Below are 20,538 nucleotides of genomic sequence, written 5' to 3'. Positions count from 1 at the left end.
TGGTAGTTCGCGGACAAAAGACAGTCGATATCATTTGAAAACCAAAAAAAAACCCGATCCTATGGGTTTCTTTGGTTATATATAGAGTTTCTTTGATTCTGGCCTTCCTCGCCATATTGTAGATAGCTTCCCATTTTTCGTCTTTCAACTCAGCAGATAATGACGGAGAACTGAGGGGTAACTTGAATGGGTACCCTGCTCATGTTTATGATTTTACGTGGCATCATCGCAGAGCGATTGATCATTTATGTCATCTCATGTCCCATGTGGCTCATCGTCGTGTCGTTCTACAGTTTCATTACAGGAAAAGTACAACTACATCCATTTTTAAAGACCATCAATATTAGGATAAAAGCTATGAACATATCTTATTCAAGTGGACATATGAGTAGTGTAACCACAGCATACAGATCCTATTCGTGCCGTCACTTCCATTCACCTGTCCTCATTAACTGAGCGAATTCACCACCTCTAGAAATCAGTTCTTCGAAAGAGCCATCCTCTACCACTCTGCCCTCGCCAAGGCATATAATCCGATCACAACGTCGCATAGCTTCCACTGAGTGGGTGATGAAGACGGTAGTGCGGGACTAGGTATTTTTATCAGTAATGTGACTTGCGGTGAACGTGAGGATGAGAATTGTGGGAAACAAAATGAATGCACTGAAGGAGGAAAATGGGAATAAAACAGTACAAGATAAATCCTTCCGAAATATCACTCACTTCTTTTATTTTACCAATAGTATCCAAAATAGCTCTAGCATTATCAACATCTAAAGCAGAAGTACATTCATCAAGAATCAAAATATCACTTGATCTGCAAAGTGCTCTGGCGATTTGTATTCTTTGAGCTTGACCACCTGAAATTAAACTTGCATTTTCACCTAAATTCGTATCATATCCATCTGGCAAAGAAATGATAAACTCGTGTATATTAGCTAATTTTGCAGCTCTTTGAATTTCCACCAGCGAATACGAATTTCCATAGGATATATTTTCTTTGATTGAGTTGTCGAACAAATTCGCTGATTGACTGACTACAGCAATGTGATTTCTCAAAAACTTGGTATCAGCAGATCCTAAATCATATTTATCTAATTTGATCGTACCCTTTTGAGGAACGTATAAACGTTGAAGTAACGAAGCGATTGTTGATTTACCGGATCCTGAAGGTCCAACTATAGCTACGCACTCTCCAGCATTGATGGTGAATGATAAATCTTCTAAAATAGGTACGTCAGGTCGAGTGGGATACGAAAAATGGATATTCGAAAATGTGATTTGTCCAGTGACCGGGAACCGTAATTCGCCTTGGGATTCGGAAGTCGTAGTGGACAAAAGGTACAATCTATTGAAATCTCTTGCTGCTACCCTTGCTTTTGCCATCGTTGGGACTGTTATGGTAAATAATCATTAGGTTAGCTTTTCTGTGACATACGAACCCAGACGTCCGGCAAAAGATGTGGCGTACTGAAATCCAGCATTCCAGCACTGAAAGTTAAACTGAACAGCACCAAGTTGTAAACCTGTAACATCTCTTGGTAATTCATGATATTCTTCAGCATGAACTGCGCTCCAGCCCAATTCATAAGCGCTGGATGCATTCATGATATCAGCATTGTCTCCCTCTTTGTCAGACACCTGTACTCACCTTGAGCGAAAAGAGGTATAGCAGCTGCCACAGCGCCGCCCATAGCTATTGTCCAAGCTGTTTTATCTCCCAGTTGTTTAGCCTGGATGGCATCTTGTTGGAATTTCGCCCGGAAGGCAGAATCTAGAGTCATGGCACGTATTCCTCTGATGTTGGCAATACTCTATGACATGATATGATCTTCAGCTTATTCCCCACAGCGAATTCTGAGCAAATAGTAATCATAGCTCAAATTCGAGCTGGAGATGTATTTACCTCATAAAACGTCCTGGCGACGTTCTCTCTTCCAGCTTTATGAATCACTTCCCTCTTACCCATCAACCAAACGTTAAAAGCTATGAATCCACCAAACAAAGGTGCCAAGACTATTCCAATGAATGTCAATTGCCAACCTACTACCATCGCCCAAATTATGCCTAGTCCGATCATAGTAGTTACAGTCACTGCTTTGCCTATAACGTGAGACATCAAGGTTCTAGCGTCATCTGCATCTTTGATTAAAATCTGTACCAATCTTGAAGGAGAATTTTTCGATTCATCGAAAAATGATTTGTCTTGGTTGATCAGTTTGTTGAAAGCGACTGTCCTAATTTGAAATGACCATCTTGCTGAACATCCGACTAAAGCCCATTCACTCAAACAATCGCAACATCCTTGAGCGACACATAAACCAAGTATAATTAACCCGTACTTGGTCAAAGCCGATGTATCTGTACCTCCCGAGCCTACAATCTGCAATAATTTAGCTAAGAAGAATGACCATACTGGTGTCGTGACTCCATGACCGACAGATCCTATACACCCTAGGAGCAATAGCAATTTTGAAGGCAGTGTAGGAAAATATAATCTGATCAGGGCGATCAAGCCTGGCACCGGACCTACAGGAGCCTCAGGCGGTACAGTAAGCTGGACGCTGAGATCGGTAGCTTTTAAATCATCTTCTAGATTTTCACTCAGAGTACGTTGTTGTCTTTGTCGTAGACTCATTGAGCTTCTTGAATTTGATGAGAAAGGTGATTGTTTTTCCATCCATCCAGCATGAAGCAATTCGCCTTCTTTCTCAGGTGCAAGTTGATTGGGTAAACATGAGGAATCGAACGAGGGATGTAATCTCGACGAATCGATGTTCCCTCTGACGCTGATCCGAGGTGATTGATCTATACCTGTCCTTCTTGATATCCTGCTTTCAGGTCTACTATCGCTGAATCTACTGGGCGCACGTGAGCCTAAATCTTGAGGTGTCCAAGTCAATCTCTTTTGGGCATTACTAAGACGTCTTGCATTTTGTGGCGTAAACGTTTTGTTTCCTTTAGAATACTCATCCATCATGTCCATATAGACACTTGTAGGTCTCACGCTCAATGCAGTGAAACTGGGAGTCACAGATAACGGACGATGTCTATCATCCAGTACTTCTTCGAATTCTTTCTCCATATCTAAAATCTCTTCTAATCCATCTTCCCAATTCTTATCGTTAGAGATCCGTTTAATAGGAAAAGGAGTTACGGCTTGTTCAGCTGCCATTTCGGCGAAAACACCATTCGTTTTCTTCATTAGATCCACCCGGAATCCTTGTTCAGATATCACACCATTGTGCATTACATATACGAAATCGTCTGAGACGATTTGAGACAGATCATGAGTAATTACTATTGTCGTTCGGTTATGTCGCCATGATTTGAGATTCTGAAAGACCTGAACTCTTGATGTCGGATCAAGCGCAGAAGTAGCCTCGTCTGAGTGGAATGCCAAGATTCATCAGTATGACACGCAAGATGCAGTAACACCGAGGAACAGTACATCGAAATGCAAAACAACAGGTATCTCACCTAGAATCAATACAGTCGGATTCCTAATTCTTGCTCTGGCAATTGCTAATCTCTGTTTCTGACCACCACTCAAACTATTACCCCCTGATCCCAGTTTCGTTTTGTAACCGTCTGGCAAACATTTGATGAAGTCATGTATCATAGCCATTTGACAAGCTCCAACAACTTCCTCTCTAGTGACATCTTCAGGTGATCTATTTTCAATCTTGCCATTTAAGGGATTCAATGTCGGATTCGAACCAGCTAAACCTAATGAAACATTATCATGTATTGACATGTCGAACAAGATACAACCTTGTTGGATAGCTGCTATATTTTCCTTTGTGAAACTCGGATCTAAGAAATTAAATGCCTGATTGTCCATTGTTATTTCACCTGAAATAGGACCATATAACCTTAAAAGTAGTTGGGCGATGGTTGATTTACCTGAACCTGATCCACCAACTATGAAAGTGGTTTCTCCAGGAGGTATAAATATTGATACATCTTTCAAAACGAATTGGTCGGGTCTGGACGGATATGCGAAAGACACATTCTGGAAATTGAATTCACCATGACATCTTATCGGTTTGATCCCTCCTAGTGTGAATTGATGTGACTTGGATACGCTTTGATCGTATTGCTGGGTTGTGGGCGAGAACGGATTGGATATATTTGATATCGGTCTATTTTTATCTAGATCCTCTTTGATTATAGTCAAAAGTGAAGCCATTGAATTTTTACCTTTAGTGATACCTGTTAAATGGGGTATGACCTGTTGCAGATAAGTTGCAGAGAACAAACAAGCCCAAAAACAAGTCATAACTTCTCCACTTGTTGATTTTCCATCTCTAACGATTTTAGCTCCATACCAGAATCCCAAGACGAATGTTCCCAATAGCAAGAGATCCGTTAATCCAGTTGATATACCCCAGACTAAACCTTGTTTAATCAAACTTTGTTTTCCTTTTCCAACCAAATCTAAGAACCTTTCCTGCTCGACTTGTTGAGCATTGTGAACCTTTACTGTAGCGATCGCAGCAGTAACTCGCTCAACGTTGGTCGAAGCTTCAGCGAAAGCTCGACGTTCAGATGCGTGTAATGGCGCGGCAAGAACTTGCGTGATTATTTGAGTGAGCACAACTAGTGGTATGGTAGAGAGGGTCACTAAAGCTAGAATAGGCGAAGTCTTCATTGCCAAGATGAAACAGAGTATGAATATCGCCAAGTTGGTTACAACGTCACCCGATGACAGAGCGCAAGCTAGTCGGACATCGTCTGTCTCTCTATACGAATTTCGATATCAGCAGTAATTTTTGCCCACCAATCTAATTAATTATCACTGCGTCTTTGTATGACATACCTTGTGAACTTCGACATCAATCCGCCTGCACCTATAGCTTCTCTTTTCTCCGCATGTATTTCTTCAGCGGCGTTCATCCCCATACCCATGTCGAACCATTCCATGGTCTTATCCTGGACACCGATGTAGACTGTTTCCCTTAATCTAGCAGCGACAGACTCTCCATACCGGACCCAGAAAACTCCTTTGAAGTAGTTGAATAGTACTGCCAAAATACCGGCTATCGTGAATTTTAAAGACGTATCTGTCACGCCGTTTTTCAAGGCTGCTCTTTCGGCATCAGAAGCCTCACCGGTGAGGAAAGGGTAAGCGGCGAACACGGAAAAGGCATCTCCAATGATCATAGACATGTAAGGCGCAATCAACGCTGAGAGGATGGAGAGGACCATTGCTGGAATAAGTAAAAGGATATATTCACTCATCGAAGAAAGGGTGTATAAACCTCTAAAAGTCGGTCTGATGGGATCGACGGTATGTTTGGGGCGATTTGACAAAGTTGGTAAAGAAAGTGATTTTGTTTTTGAACTGGGTATATCTGGATGATCTTCGAAAGTTGTAGGTGGAACTGGGGCTAAGGAAGGATACAACGATCTTCTAGCTTCTGAAATAGGTCTTATATCATCTAACATTGGACCGAAGGTCAATGGTTCACCTTTCTCATCCCAGCCCCGGGGAGATAATGAGGTAAATTTGTATCCTGGCATTGTCCTTTGCTTTCCACCTGATACTCTGATTTCTGAATACTCGAAAGGGTCTTCATCACATATCATTTCCAAGTCATTGTCATGATCTGGTGCTTTCGATACCGATGGACTCCGACTGCTGTCAACGTTGCGATCGAGGATCTCAGAATGTCGATCGTCGAAAGGTGAATCGTGTATGCTGATACTTGGTGGAGTACGTCTAGGCGTTATGGGTGTCAATTCCACGTCTTGATTGGAGGTTTCGAGATGACTTGGAAAGGCAGACGGGGGAGATGAGTAATATAGTGTTCCAGAAGGCGATAATGGTAATGAAGTATTGACTGCTCTAGTCAAAGTTGATGGTGGTGAAGCACGTGTTGTCCTGATTTGTCGAGGTGGTGTAGAAGGTATAAATTTAGGTGGTGAAGGTGTGGTCAAGCTTCGTATGGGTGGATATCGTGAGTCGGTGGTTATATTAGACGTTGAAGGTGGTCGTGAAAATGCGGGTGTAGGTAAACGTTCTCTTACAGGTGCAGGTGAAAGCGAGGAAGGGGAACGTAGTGAGCGATGTGTAGATGAGGAAGAAGGTGAAGAAGGATTATGGTATGATTGTGTATGTGGCTGCATATTTAGATTTGATGAGTATGTCAGTGTATCCGTTGACGGATCAAACATAAAGGGCGTGGTAAGAAGGTAGATGTTGATTCAACTTTATGTCGAGGAGTAATGTTGAGCTATTGATCAAAGCGTTGTTTTGTGAACGGCACTGTGAGCCTGGTGATTGAAGTACTGATCTTATGAGAAGAATATATGACAAGTGAGTGAGCGAGTGAGTATGCGTTCTGTTGAAGCAGATCAATTTTGATAACGAAGTCAATGTCAAACGAAAATTGAACGTGAAAACGACAAGAAAATACAACCTCGCCTGATACATGCGTTTCGCTTCCCCTCGTGTGTGGGACAGCGGCATACTTCATGCTTCGCCCTCCTTCTCTCCTCTCCTCTCCTCTCCTCTCCTCTCCTCTCCCTCATCCCCGCATACCTGGTTGTGTTGTCCTAAAAGCTTCACTTTTTGTCCAATGTCTGAGATGGAACTGTGACCAAAAAGAAGAACAGTAAAGATAAACGAACGAGGAGAACAATAAAGACATTTCATCGATTCAGGCACCACAGGGTATATAAATGCGGAGATACGGCATTGACCGATGACAAGGGGGATCGATCAAATGAGGCACCTATTTATAGGAAGATGCCGGATCAGCCGGGATGTGAGCCGGCTTGTACCACGTGATCTAATGATCCCGGGCCGTATGATCAAACGGGCCGAAGCGGTCTTTTGTTCTAAGATATGATTACAAGTTACCAACCATACGAGATCCCAAATGCATTTTGAAAAACTGGGATGGATATCTTTAAATAAATCTGAATACATTCACGAGGTATCCACTTCCCGTCTTATCGTTATATCCCCTCTCATTCCTCTCGTTAACCTATAACATCTTGTTCCTTCTTCATTTATCACCTACAATCTTACACTGACACGCAACTTACATCATTATGTCTGGCCTTAAGATCACCGAGTTCTCCGTTCATGGTACGTCTGGCTCCATGTTGCTCGTTCGAGATCGGTAGCTGACCATCGTGATATCTGGTCGTCAGACATCCGATTCCCCACCGTAAGTCTGGCCCCATGAGAGGATCTCGCATACCAGTCTTTCAAGGGCGCGTACTGACTGTCCTCATCCTCGTAGAACGTCACGGGCGACGGTACCGATGCCATGTAAGTTCTCTCTGGTGTCTCTCAATACTAATACATGAGAAGCTTTCTGATGAGCTCAACATTGCAGGAACAAAGAATGTGATTACTCTGCTGCTTACATTGTCCTTAAAACCAACTCCGACCTGGAGGGACAGGGTATGACCTTCAGTGAGTACTTTTAACCATTTTACGAGTGCTGGTCTCTGAAGGAAAGAGGGTTTTCGCTAAACGCATGTATTTCCATTCTAGCCATCGGTCGAGGTAATGAGATTGTGTGCTACGCCATTGAGCAAATTGCCAACCGAATTGTAGGAAAAGACCTTGAACCCATATTCTCCGACATGGGTTCTTTCTTCAACTTCCGTGAGTAATCAAAGCCCACTTTTACATTCCTGATACCCTTAGAAACCGGTCCTTATGTGCTAACATGGATAATTGTCGATGATAGTCGTTTCCGACCCCCAACATAGATGGCTCGGTCCTGAGAAGGGTGTCATCCACCTCGCAACCGCAGCTGTAAACAACGCAGTATGGGATTTACTCGCTAAATACAACAAAAAACCTCTCTGGAAGATGGTCGTTGACTGGACTCCCGAGGAGTGAGTATCTGGCAACACCTAAAGTCAAGCTATAGTGAAGGAGAACGTCGCAGACTGACAAATTCATTTTGATTCGTAGATTCGTAAAAGCCACCTCATTCCGATATATCACCGATGCCATTACCCCAGAAGAAGCCCTCGCTCTTCTCAAAAAGAACGAGGCAGGAAAGAAAGCACGTGAGGAGGAAGTCATCCAGAAGGGTTACCCAGCATACACTACCTCTGCCGGATGGTTAGGTTACTCCGACGAGAAAGTCGTCAGATTGACTAAGGACGCTTTGAATCAAGGTTTCAACCATTTCAAGGTGAGGATGATCTTAAAACTTAAACAAGTGAATATAAGCTGATGTATTTTTATCATTCAATCAGCTCAAAGTCGGTGCTGATTGGGAGGATGATCTTCGAAGAGGAAAACTTATGCGATCAATCATCGATGATCCAGCAAACTTACCAGAGGGTCGAATAATCGAACCTCGAACAATCGCAGGAAAGAATGCTGGTCCCTCAGGATGTGTGTTAATGGTTGATGCTAACCGTGAGTTTTGCCGTTTAGTATGCTTCGATGGATTGTAGCTGATTTGGTCTGGATTGTTCGAATAGAGGTATGGGATGTACCACAGGCAATTGAGTACATGAAGAAACTTGAACCCATCAAACCTTGGTTTATCGAAGAGCCTACCGCACCTGATGATGCTGTTGGTCATGCCGCCATTCGAAAAGCTTTGAAAGAAGTGAACATCGGTGTCGCAACAGGTGAACATGCCCATAACCGAATGGTCTTCAAGCAATTGTTACAATTAGATGCTATTGACGTTTGTCAAATCGATTCTTGTCGAGTTGGAGGTGTGAATGAATTATTATCAATCATGCTCATGGCCGCTAAATTCGGTGTGCCCGTTTGTCCTCATGCTGGTGGTGTCGGTTTATGTGAATATGTTGTGAGTGCCATTGGAAACACCAATCGATGATTAGATGAAACTGATACATGTATGTCGGATAGATCCATTTGTCATTGATTGACTACATCTGTGTTTCTGGTGAGATGGAGAGAAACGTTCTCGAATTTGTAGAGTAAGCATATATCCTCATACCTGAGAATCGTCACATTGTGCTAATCTCACAATTCCATTGTAGCCACTTGCACGAACATTTCCTTTACCCTGTATCAATCAACAAACAAGGTCGATACAATGTCCCTCTTGATCCTAAAGGTGGTTACTCCATCGCCATGTTCGAAGAATCAATGGCAGATTTCGCTTTCCCCAAGGGAGCTTATTGGGTTTCAGTAGAAAAGGCTTTGGCAGAAGGTAAACCTCAGCCTATCCCTAAACATATGCAACATTAGATGAAGCGAAGGAGTAGACAGATTGATTAATCGTGGTTCCTCAATTTTGGTTGTGATGTGATTTTGCATTATATAGAAAGTAGTAAATTATCCATTTTAAATCAGGTATAAATGCATTCATATTCATTTTCCGAATTGAAATATTGCAATGCTGCTGCTTCTCGCATCTCCAGAATATCGATTCACGATAAGATTACTGAGCTGAATTAACTTGTCGTGCCAACTTATACCCAGCTACTATTTCTGCATAAATCGCAAATCCCATGCTCAGGTTTTAATCTAATTGACCGGAAAAGAGCATCTCTATAGCAGCTTCTACATTACCACCTGTACTTCGTAAGGCTCTGATGTTCTTTGGGGCGTCCCAGAGACCCTGAGTAAGGCAGAACGGTCGTCAGTACGGTAATGGCACAGATGGCAAGAATGTTGATGAATGGTTAGTATAGCGCGATGAGGAGTCTGCAGAGGATGACTTACCATAGCATTCAATTGTCCTAACTGGGTAGCGTAAATCTCCTCCGGTGGTCTGTCGTCTCTGGGAGCAGCAGGGGCACCGAATCCACCGAAACCGCCAGCACCACCCGCACCTCCTCCGAAAAGCATGGAAGGATCAAAGCCTCCAAACGGATTTCCACCTGCACCGCCTGCACCTCTAGCTCCTGCTCCACCGAAAAGTGTCGCTAAAGGATTCGGTGGCGCGTTTCCAGTCGGACTTGATGGCTGAGCGGTATTTCCAGATGGTGTAGGGTTGGCATTTGGTGCGAAGAGATTGGGGAATGGATCATTGTTCGCTTCTCCACCTGTTGCTCCACCTGCACCTGTACCTGCGCCTGCGCCTCCAAAACCACCAGCACCAAATGGATTGAATCCTCCAGCACCGGCTCCACCTTGTCCACCCATCGAAGAGTTCATTTGCATCATCTACAAGGCGATCATAAGCTTCGTCGACATCCGATCCATATCATGCAGTGAAAGATACTGGCAAGAATGAGCATGACTTACCATTCTTAAAGTATCAGGATTTGACATCATTTGCCTGAAGAAAGGGGATGCCATCATTTCTCTTACTTGGGGTCCCATAGATTGCAACTGTGGATTAGCAGCTATGATCTGTATCGATAATTGCCGTGATTAGCTACTCGTTGCAATGTACATCTGTTTTAAACATTGTGATAACTCACCTGATCTACCACTTCAGGTCTGGACATCATATCCGTCATTGATCTCAAGAATTCTGGGTTATTCATCATTCCCAACATCTACGTCCCAGTCATCGATAATAGTCAGCTAGTGAAAGAGTTTATGCTGATTGGAAGAGGGGTCACACTCACAGCATTAGGATCATTCATATTATCTAAACCAGGTTGACCTGCAAATGGGTTAAATCCAGCTAATCCCTATTGCATGAACAGTCTCGTAAGCTTTCCGCGATGTCTTCGATTTCCCGAATATGCGGCGTAACTCTGATTAATCGATAGCTTTGATATGACAAATCTCTGAATCGGAACCAGCTAGATATAGTTTCACAATACTTACGTGGTGAATGTTCTCGACATTATCGATTGGATTGCTACCGACGTTCAAGCCAGTGCCCATTTGTGGTAATCTTGGTAAAGCCGATGATGTACCTGCTCCAGATGCAGCAGGTGTGGAAGATGAAGCTGCTGGAGTAGCTGATTTGGCAGCACCTTTCACCATATGGATAGTATGGCCATTCTAAGTAAGAAAAGCCTCCTTAGCATTTGGGTAGACCTTGTAAACAAGGGGATGCATACCTGGATCTTATATGTTGAAATTGCGTCTTCGTCTTTAAGCACTTTACCTGTTATATACATTCCATCAGTATCTCCAAATATGAAAGACGGAAGATAGCTATAGCCAAGAAGAGCACAAGGGCAACGATGAACATACCTGAATAGATCAATCTCTGCCTTTCCTTCTCTACATCAGATTGAGCTGATATTGACTCTTTCAAATCCGCTACAGTCTTTTCGGGAGAGATGGTTATTGATAATTTGAGTTCAGAAGGACCTTTGACGGTTCTATTTTAATCCGAATGGAAGACATCAGCAATTTGGATCAAAATCAACATGATGATCACTCAAATCCCAACGATATAGGGTGGGCCGCATGTGCTCAAGATAGCAGGTAGCTTACATTGTTATTTCTGACATGTTGTTGGATTGCCTTCAACCTTCAATATACTAACGGAGGTATGAACTATGCGAGAAGACACCGATGGAATGACAAGGAAGACAGGAGATGATGAATTGCCCGTCGGTGGAGATGATGATGAATGATAATGACGAACAAGATCGATGATGAAGTGTGTCTGTCTGTCCGTTGTTATTGTGAAATGCATGGTGGCAACGTGGCACATCTCTTTGGTAGCAAAAAACACAAATTCCCCTTTTGCAGATAGTTGTCTATGACCAGCTACAGTTGTCACGTTGTCAAAAGAGATCAGTATTCTCATTCAATACATAGGTCAGATTGCGGAGGGTATCTGCCTACAGTCGAGACTGATGATCGTCCACCTTAGTGTCAGGTTTGCGTAATATCCTTTTTCCTTTGACCCCCTGATTTTCATACAACATCCTTTGAAGCAAAGCCAAGTGAAAAGCACAGACGAAAACAATAAGAATAACAACTGAATGGTGTGAGACCCTGCTTTATTCCACTGAACGACTTTCTTTACACATCAACAAAACTGGCTGCTTCTGAGTCGACAAGCCGATAAGTGACCGTTTTAGCCATGCTTGTATGATAACATCCATGACATTCCTCGTGAACACGGTGATATCGGAAAGAATGAGCCATCGTAGTGCAAATTACCGGAGACAGGTTACCGGCACAGCTTCAGCGAGTGGTAGTACATCATCAAGTTTTGGAAGCGTTTCTCCAGAAGATATAATTCAACAAGCCGAGAATCATTGGGACGTATCTGCTACCAGTATCTTAGTGGCGTGGATAGCAACATTAATTGGGATCGTGAGTGTAATATCATATCAAAAAGCGCGAAAACGTGTCTCTGTGACACTGCGAATCCTTTTCGACAGAGACTGAAATTCCGATGGAATACGCTCACAACTAAGTGTACTGACCGTCGATATCCCCTCTTGACAGTTGTCGTTCCTGTTGCTATATTCTGCTCTGCGATTACGATGGAAGAGAATCTACTTGCCAAGATTAAAATTACGTAAACCGTCCAGACCTATAAAAGAGAAAAACGAAGATAAGATCAAAATGGCTAAAATGGATACAGCGACTAAAAAAGCATATATATCGAAGAAATTCTTGGAAGAACCTGATTATTATCCCAAGGGTGAGAATGATGATGGACTTTGGATAAGCAGAGCACCAAAGGTATGTGATTGTATCCTTCTTTGATATCTCGCGATCCAATCGTGGAAGTTATCTCCGTTAGACTGTCCGCTTCGTCCCTAAACCTTGGACGATTTAGGCTGCAATATCAGTATTTGGTTGGCTGAGACCGAGCTGGGAAGAAACCAAGCTCGAATGTCGGTCTATGCTACCTCATTGGTTTACCTGGTGTTGGAGTTTTATGAAGTCTTTGTTGGGTGATGAAGGGAAAAAGAATGCTTCTAATCGTCCAACAATCCTTGAGCAGGATGTCCAGTGAGTAGGAAGTTCCCTTTTCCTCTTGTGATCTGAATCACGCTGAACGATAATCATTCAAAAGCCTACTGAAAATGATCGGTATGTGAATCATCGTCTCAGCTCGTTGAACAAACCGTCTAACTCCAAAGAAAGTCACTTATCTATGAATCGTGATAGGTTTAGACGGCGTGCTATACTTGATGTTTCTAAGACTATTGAAATACCTATTTTCATCAATATCAATATTCGCCATCTTACTAGCATTTGCAAATTATTATATAAATACAGAAACGATTTACGGAAGTACTAATGCTTCTACCTCTTCCAATCAAAATAACTCGACCATCGACTCGAGCAGCATTGACGACAAGGCAAATGTAACTAACATAGTTGATAATCCGAATTTACTCACTGCTGTTAATGTTAAAAGTAACGGCTTACTGGTTCATATAAGTTTTGAGATTATGGTTACTTTACTAGTCATTATATTTGGTGAGTTGGGGGGACACAGACAGAAGAAAGCGAAAGGTAGCTTATTGAGATGATCGTGATCAAGTGCTCAAAGCGTCAGCTCATCACCTGAGACTAGTAGAGGAATGGGCAAAGATGTGAGTAACCTCTTTATATCCATCCATTTGCTCAAGGGAAAGATGCTCACTTATCTGTGTATTCTTAGGAACTACAACGAGATATCATTCAAAACATTATTCGTAACCAGATTAGCTCTTGAACCTAGAGAAGTTTCGAGTAACGGAGAAGCCAAAGATCGAATAAGGAACATATGTCTAAGTTCGACTGAGATCGACGATAGGAATTGTAAAGTCTGGTTCGCAATTCATGCGATGAACCCATTAGAAGAACGTATTGAGAAGTTTAAGAGAAAGGCTTTTTCAAGAGCTTTAAATGCTGTGGCGATTGAAACTTTTTATAAAGGTCATGAAAGCCAAAGAGGTTTATTGTATGATAATTGTTGGCAAAGATTAACAGGTAAGACAAAAGTGAGTATTTTTTTCCTTGCTAGTCTACCTCTTGAGCTTCTTCAATCATATGCCTTTCTACAGGATTCAAAGCATCTATTAGTGGGTGTATCAGCTGACTTGAGTTTCACATTTATCAGAAAGCTGAAACGAGAGTGTGAGTAGTAAATAACATTGAGCGTTAAATGAAGCTCTACGCTGACTACGATGTCAGACGAGAAGCTTTGAGAGAGAAAGAACAGATTGAAAAAGTACAATCTGAAATAAGGCAGGAGCAAGAATCATCGGATTGGTTACCACTAAAAGGGACGATAACAGCTGGTGAGTAACAGCTCACTCATATAGTGACAGGGGATTCAGGCGATAAAAGTACTGACTACTGACATGCCTTTGACCGTTCAAGCATTTGTCACTTTTTCAATCGCCAAAGAGGCTCGTGAAGTACTCAAGAATAGGAAGAAGGAATTGAAAAAAGCCGGATATCATGTGGAAAAAGTGAGTGGCGTAATTCGAAAACTTGATATAGGCTTCGACATTGATGGCAATGAAACCTACAGGCTCCTAGAACGCACAATGTCGTGAGTTGTAGCAGCAATTGGCAGTCGTTCTCATCTCGCTAATTGAATGACTCAAACCAGTTATGGAAGAATCTCGAAAAAGATGCGAAATCTCGTCGATCACATGTTATCATGGGAAAATTCGCTTTGGTGGTAGTTTGTGCATTTCAAGTAATGTTCATATTGTTTTTCACCAATATTGTCAGGGTGAGCAATATGAAAATCAATTATAAAATATGATTCCTTTTGCTTATTGAAATGAGGATTTAGGGGATCGATCGATATCCAAAACTAGCTAAAATGCAAAAAGATTCAGAATTCTGGAAAGGAATATTCAATATTTTGAAAGGTGCCTTACCTGCAATTGTAGCTGCTCTATTCTCTTTACTCTTACCTTACATATTAAGAATACTGAACCGATGGTCTGGGGCTTTTACGAGAGGTCAACTGGATAAAGATCAAATTAGACAACTATTCATTTTCTTAGTGGTGAGTTTGGTCTCCCCTTCTGACATCGCCAAAACCCTTTGGAGACAGTTTCTCTGTGTCCGCTGATTTATTGATCGATATCTGTCATACGTGTAGGTATCGAATTTTATCGTGTTCTCACTTCTTGGAGTATTGTATGAATCTATAGCGCAAATTCTTCGCAACAAGAATGCGGACTCTTTAGCAGAAAGATATAAAAGTTTAGGTGACTTACCAGCCAAAATCACTAAGGCATATATATCACAAAGTCTATATTGGTTATCCTGGTACCCGTAAGTCGTCACCACTCCTCGAGAACGTAGGTGGGCGATTGTCGCTGACGAGTGCCATTCTCATTCTGTAGAATTCGTTCGTTAGTTATGTGGTTACAGCTACTTCAACTACCCAGAATACTGGTAAAAATTCCTCAGTTGATCAAATTTAAGACTCCGCAAGATTTAGCCGAAGTTACTCTTGCAGACAGTTTCGAGGTCAGTATATTTGCAGATATCCTTCCTATTACATGCATTAGACTGACTTGGCAATTTTCTTTTCTCCTGAGATCAGTTCGGTAAGTCTGGCGAAAGCTGTTTGACGCATGAGTTACATGTATCCTCGAGTCGCTGATACGGATCATGCTGCAAGCTATTGAGTACTCGTGGATTGTGAGTACTTTGCCCCTACCTCATTATATGGCCACTCGTTGACTGAGGAATTCCAAGCACAGATATTCACCATGGTAGTTGGGTAAGCTGTTACAATGTGGCTTTTAGCCAAGATGGCAATTGATAGCTGTTCACCGTATAGGTTGATGTACGCTCCACTCGCTCCCATCGTAGTCATCGGTGCTACTTTGCATTTCTGGTCCGCTCACATAGTGGTGAGTGTTATGACTCGCCGATCATGATGTGAGGAACTGTTGACAATGTCTATAAATAGCATAGCGAATCTTTGAAATTTGTGAATGATGTCAAAGAGACTGATGGCGAATGTTGGTACGTTGTGATCAATCGATTACTGGTTGCGACTGTTCTGATGCATTGTTTGATGGTATTGAGTGAGTCTCACTGTGCTCGTTTGCTTATATATTTATAATAAATACACTGACATATTACCAATGAACCTCCCAGCGGTGTTGTTGAAAACTCAATCTTCTGCAATGTCAATAACAGCAGGCCTCCCAATACTATTCATCGTACTGTTGAAGATATACTTGAATAAACATTATGACTCTGATCACACTATATACCCACATCATCTTGATGGAAATTCAGACAACCCCAAATCTAAAGGAGTGGTTGAAAGTTATCAACCTGATGTACTGAGGGTTGATTGGATGCCAAAAGGTAAAACTGTAAGAAACAAAAAATTGATGATCAAGGCGAAACAGAATTTCCCGGGATTGAAAGATCTGATGAAAATAAAGAATAGACCTGTTGATGATCCTATAGAAGGTTGGTATGATCGGTGGAGAAAAACCTAGATTCGGATGAAAAAGATTCTGAATACGAAAATGAGGAATACTCGATAATAATGCATGAGTACTGAAATGCAAGAGTTCCGTTCAGAAGTCCGCCACTACAGTTAGAACTGTATTCATTATAAATTGACTGTCATCATGACCGTTCGTTGATTCGTAACTCCCCAATTCGTCCCTTTACAGATAACAGATGAAGCGACCAACCAAGTCTTCAATTCTGCAGATAATATCCCTCAATGTCCATTCCTCACAATCGCATTACAACTATTGTTCTTTGGTCAAGGCGATCATTTCTTGATCCTTTTGACTCAAATGTAGTTTCAAACTACGAATCTTGATCTTTGGTGCTTCAAATGACTGATCCGAAGGTCGATGGTTTCGATTTGCGTTATCACTGGTGATGTTAGGAGTGACTGTAAACATCGGATGTGTGCAAGCAATAGAGGCCATATCAGTTGTGTGAGTTGCGGTAGTCGTCGAAGCCGTAATAGGGGCAGGCGCGGGGAAATTCCTGATACTTCCATTCCCTATCTGATTCTTCTTATTCTGCAACGAAGCAATCCTAAGTTGTTCTTGCGATTTCTTGCAATCGTTGTGTAATTTCAGATATATCTCGTCCCAATGTTTCAACTTTCTCTCATTCAATTCCGATTCGCGTGTTTTGTCTTGCAATTTCTTATGCATTTGATCCCATCTAACTGAGATGACTCGTCTGTAATCTTCTACGGCCTTTTCTTTTTCCAATATTACATTTTGACGCTTTTGTTCATACTTTTTCAAAGACTTATCTAATTGAACTATTTTGCTCTCAGCCATTCGAGCTCTTCGATCCTTTTCCCTCACTTCTATTTGAAGATTTTTGTTCAACGTCATCTCTGTTGTCAATTTGCTGGTCGCTAATTGTAGTTTTGAATGATACTGGTGCTTATAAGATTCTGCTAATTCTAGTTTATAGGTTGCCTTTGCGAGTGATTTATCTTTTTCTTCAAGTAAAGCTATTGTCTTCAAATGTGCTTTTCTTTCGCTATTCAATTGATTGACTTTTTCGACGATTTTTGACTTCTGAGCTGCAAGTGACCTTCTAAGCTGCTCAGCTTCGGTCAAAACTGGCATCGGGTCAAAGGCATTCTTGGTCAAGTTGACTTCCGCTTGTGAGCTGGGGGGATCCGAATGAATAGCGAGAGGTATAGGAGTAGTAGCGAAAGCTAGCTTCTTTGATCGAGCGATGTGATCTTTTGCTGAAGATCTCTTCGCTTTGCTAGTCGAACATGAATATCTTCTTTGGTTCACTGGGCTGGGATCGAGTTCGGGAGGATTTAGACCATAGTCTCCTGTATATCCAGCTGCGATAAGCGTTTTTCTCTGCTCCTTTACCCATTTATAATATTTGACGGCACTAGCTTCTCCTGGAGTGGATACTTCATACAGATATGCCATGGAATCAGATAATCTTGGACTACGTTCCTGTTCTCGTGCCAATTTTGATTCTTCCTGTTTCCTTCTTTTGGCCGATTCATGTGATGCTGCATCCTGAATATCAAAGTCATTCGTACGCGAATCAGCCTTGCCAATTGAAGGACTTGGTGAGAGGATTTGAGTGCCTGAAGTTTGTCGTTTGGTTTTGTGTTGAAGAACATCTTTGGATTACAATGCTCTGATTGCGAATGCGGATGTACATAGATGAAATGGTGATACATGATTAATCGTGTTCGACAAATTAGGTCTTGATTTTGATTTTTTGATTAACGGTCTATCGATATCATCTAACTTGAAGGAGCCTAAGTGAGATCTCTTGGCTCCTACGTTGAATTGGATCGTGTGCGTTTTCCGGGAAGATGTACTAGAGGATGGATCTGGTAGATGTGAGGATATGATAGGGGATGAATTGGGTTGAGTTGAAGGAGTCTTGATCACCGGTGAAGAAGAGGGTGGTATACTCGATCTCGTTTTGGATGGGGAAGATGATTCACACTTGGGATATAATTTGGGTTCTGGATTCAAGATTGGATTCGTTTCCTGTGACGCGAAGAAGGCTTCTCCCTCGTCCCATATTGATTTCGAAGGTGAGGTAGAATCAGATGACTTTGACGATACGACGCGTTGAGATTGCGTTGAAGGGAGATTCGGACTTTGAGTATTTGAAGATAGAGGGGTCATGCGGTGTGACGCGACCATACCTGTACTTTCAGAAAGCAGGTATGATGAACGATGATGGTAGTGCAAGGATGCAAAATCGTCTTCAAAAGAGTGCAAGTGAATGACATGAATGATAACGACAACGATTATCAATGTTGCATGAAATCTGAACAGTCTGCGCAATGTTCTCCGTCAACTCAACGCGTTTCAGTTATAACGAGGAAAAAAGAAACAAAGAGGACTGGATGAAACTCTCAACAGCATAGTTCTATTGTCACTGACTCTGCATAAGAAAGGATACACGAAGCATGTCCACGGAGGAGTGTGAGACACTAACAAAGAGTAGGATGCTATTGAAAACCTCATACAAAGTACTCCAATAGGCGCCCTTCTCCAAGAGCTGAAGGGACCCTACCTCAACGGGAAAAAGAAAAAAGTCGCGTCGTTTGGGCAAATGCGTTCGCGGTGATAGTGATAGATTCTTTTACGGCTTATCGCTGTCGAGAGGTAGGTATCATCAAGTGATCTACGGTTGCTGGTATCGAAATAACGGCGCATCACGCGGATGATTGATGCGTAGTCTCATAATATACGGCAGTGCCCAAGAATAATTACAAAATGAAGCCGATATTCATCAATTGGGATTATTCCGGTTTGAAGATTGCTCTAACGACGATGTTGTCAATCAGCTTGACGATTTTGATTGACCCAGACTTGCTGGACTTACACTTTGTAGCATGAGAATGTGCCTCCGCATCCCTGGCGACCACCAACCTTACACTTCTGGTTCCGATCGATTTTCCTGGTGATCTCCTTCCATCCTTTTTCCTATTCCTGTCCATGACGTTGATCGCCGAATCAGGTGAACTATCCCTTTTCTCTCTTGTTGTCATATCTCCCCCTTTCCTAGCTGTCTTTTCCCAGTTCTTTATTCTCATCTTGATACCAGAATCGATCTGTTGTAGATGGGGTATCAACTCTTTAGACCAAGATATGAATTCATCTCTCTGCAATCCCATTAAGATTTTCAATGCCTTTTTATTCGCTTTTTGACTTTCTTCTAATCTATCTTGAAATTTCATCTTCATCTTTTCCATATCTCTCATCAATCGTGTATTCAAATCTTTTTCCTTTGACAGTTCAATTTTTGTCCTATCGAATTCCATTTTTTCCAATTTATGTTGATGTAACAGTTTTTCGATAGATTGGATATCATGTTGTGTATTCCTGTTATTTGATAAATTCCTTTCGGATATTGAACGTTTCAATCGATGGAGTTCATTATCGACTGCTAAAGTTTCCCTTGCTATATGTGGTATATCTTCCGCTTTATCTTCGTGTACATATTTAGGTTCATGCTCTGGTTCACTTGATGATTCACCTAAAGCAGATAAGATGTCTTTGAACAAGTATACATTTGGGATGGTAGGTCGTTTGGGAAGAATCGAAGTTGAGGATGAAGCTTTAGCAGAGATTGACGTTGTGGTCGAAGATGTCATAGGTCGAGAATGTGGTGGAGGCAGATAGTATGTTGGTACTTTGGAAGAAGGCATTGGTGATAATCATATGTCAGGAAGTGGACTAAAATCAGAGTTTCAATATTCCAAACAGAAATTAATTGTTATGTTCATCAGTCAATGAGGTTATTTACTCGAACGTCAATGCGTGTCTCTGAGCCCTGATATTTCTCATTGTTCAGGAGCATCATTCATCGCTGTGATCACCAATTGAACCCTTCACTCCATACCTCTACCTCGCTCACGGATACTTACATGTACAATTTCCCCATTCACAGTGGAACAGTCTGGATGATAGAAATGGACCCGGATCAGCAGATGTTGCGATGTGCCTCAGCGCTCATTCAGAGAAGCCACCGATAATGAAGAAGAATGCGAAATACTGATGCCATACACATATACCCATGCACCAAAAAAAAAGGATTCTGTCCGATACTCGCAGGTACAATCTTATTGTGAAGTGAAAGCAAATCCAAGTGCCACACTGATGATGTGACGCACAGTGACATGCCATACATTACGTATAACCCCGATAACGCCGTCAGAGTCATGTATGGTTGTAACCACGCGTTTT

The 20,538-nt window shown here is 41.9% G+C and overlaps 6 protein-coding genes across 6 annotated transcripts; 2 read left to right on the top strand and 4 right to left on the bottom strand.

The window, feature by feature from the left end:
- Nucleotides 1-425: 425 nt before the first annotated feature.
- Nucleotides 426-6,132, bottom strand: IL334_003889 (uncharacterized protein; the record flags this gene model as incomplete). The annotated part of the gene is made up of 7 exons (XM_062935613.1): nucleotides 426-590; nucleotides 724-1,394; nucleotides 1,472-1,594; nucleotides 1,652-1,814; nucleotides 1,907-3,387; nucleotides 3,481-4,745; nucleotides 4,823-6,132. 7 exons carry the CDS (start codon nucleotides 6,130-6,132, stop codon nucleotides 426-428), a joined length of 5,178 nt encoding a protein of 1,725 aa, XP_062791664.1.
- A 930-nt stretch (nucleotides 6,133-7,062) lies between these two features.
- On the top strand, nucleotides 7,063-9,208 carry IL334_003888 (uncharacterized protein; the record flags this gene model as incomplete). The annotated part of the gene is made up of 11 exons (XM_062935612.1): nucleotides 7,063-7,099; nucleotides 7,165-7,181; nucleotides 7,257-7,285; nucleotides 7,353-7,432; nucleotides 7,514-7,627; nucleotides 7,713-7,863; nucleotides 7,943-8,168; nucleotides 8,233-8,398; nucleotides 8,464-8,801; nucleotides 8,864-8,934; nucleotides 8,998-9,208. 11 exons carry the CDS (start codon nucleotides 7,063-7,065, stop codon nucleotides 9,206-9,208), a joined length of 1,440 nt encoding a protein of 479 aa, XP_062791663.1.
- A 274-nt stretch (nucleotides 9,209-9,482) lies between these two features.
- On the bottom strand, nucleotides 9,483-11,382 carry IL334_003887 (uncharacterized protein; the record flags this gene model as incomplete). Its single annotated transcript, XM_062935611.1, has 9 exons — nucleotides 9,483-9,581; nucleotides 9,686-10,129; nucleotides 10,211-10,318; nucleotides 10,390-10,467; nucleotides 10,540-10,605; nucleotides 10,745-10,924; nucleotides 10,984-11,030; nucleotides 11,120-11,250; nucleotides 11,366-11,382. The coding sequence occupies 9 exons, from the start codon at nucleotides 11,380-11,382 to the stop codon at nucleotides 9,483-9,485; spliced, it is 1,170 nt and encodes a 389-aa protein (XP_062791662.1).
- Nucleotides 11,383-12,019: 637 nt separating this feature from the next.
- IL334_003886 (uncharacterized protein) lies at nucleotides 12,020-16,314 on the top strand (the record flags this gene model as incomplete). Its single annotated transcript, XM_062935610.1, has 20 exons — nucleotides 12,020-12,199; nucleotides 12,335-12,574; nucleotides 12,672-12,847; nucleotides 12,912-12,928; nucleotides 13,007-13,321; nucleotides 13,386-13,437; nucleotides 13,506-13,827; nucleotides 13,947-13,963; nucleotides 14,021-14,127; nucleotides 14,210-14,301; nucleotides 14,364-14,384; nucleotides 14,445-14,570; nucleotides 14,634-14,852; nucleotides 14,949-15,124; nucleotides 15,196-15,326; nucleotides 15,477-15,496; nucleotides 15,559-15,578; nucleotides 15,639-15,711; nucleotides 15,771-15,888; nucleotides 15,962-16,314. 20 exons carry the CDS (start codon nucleotides 12,020-12,022, stop codon nucleotides 16,312-16,314), a joined length of 2,775 nt encoding a protein of 924 aa, XP_062791661.1.
- A 261-nt stretch (nucleotides 16,315-16,575) lies between these two features.
- IL334_003885 (uncharacterized protein) lies at nucleotides 16,576-18,468 on the bottom strand (the record flags this gene model as incomplete). Its single annotated transcript, XM_062935609.1, has 2 exons — nucleotides 16,576-17,912; nucleotides 17,988-18,468. 2 exons carry the CDS (start codon nucleotides 18,466-18,468, stop codon nucleotides 16,576-16,578), a joined length of 1,818 nt encoding a protein of 605 aa, XP_062791660.1.
- A 623-nt stretch (nucleotides 18,469-19,091) lies between these two features.
- On the bottom strand, nucleotides 19,092-20,000 carry IL334_003884 (uncharacterized protein; the record flags this gene model as incomplete). The annotated part of the gene is made up of 1 exon (XM_062935608.1): nucleotides 19,092-20,000. One exon carries the CDS (start codon nucleotides 19,998-20,000, stop codon nucleotides 19,092-19,094), a length of 909 nt encoding a protein of 302 aa, XP_062791659.1.
- Nucleotides 20,001-20,538: the final 538 nt, after the last annotated feature.

The sequence above is a fragment of the Kwoniella shivajii genome, chromosome 5 (genome assembly GCF_035658355.1).
Source record: "Kwoniella shivajii chromosome 5, complete sequence".
NCBI lineage: Eukaryota > Fungi > Basidiomycota > Tremellomycetes > Tremellales > Cryptococcaceae > Kwoniella > Kwoniella shivajii.
The sequence above is the reverse complement of the archived record's forward strand: the minus strand, read 5'-3'. Positions and strand labels throughout refer to the sequence as shown.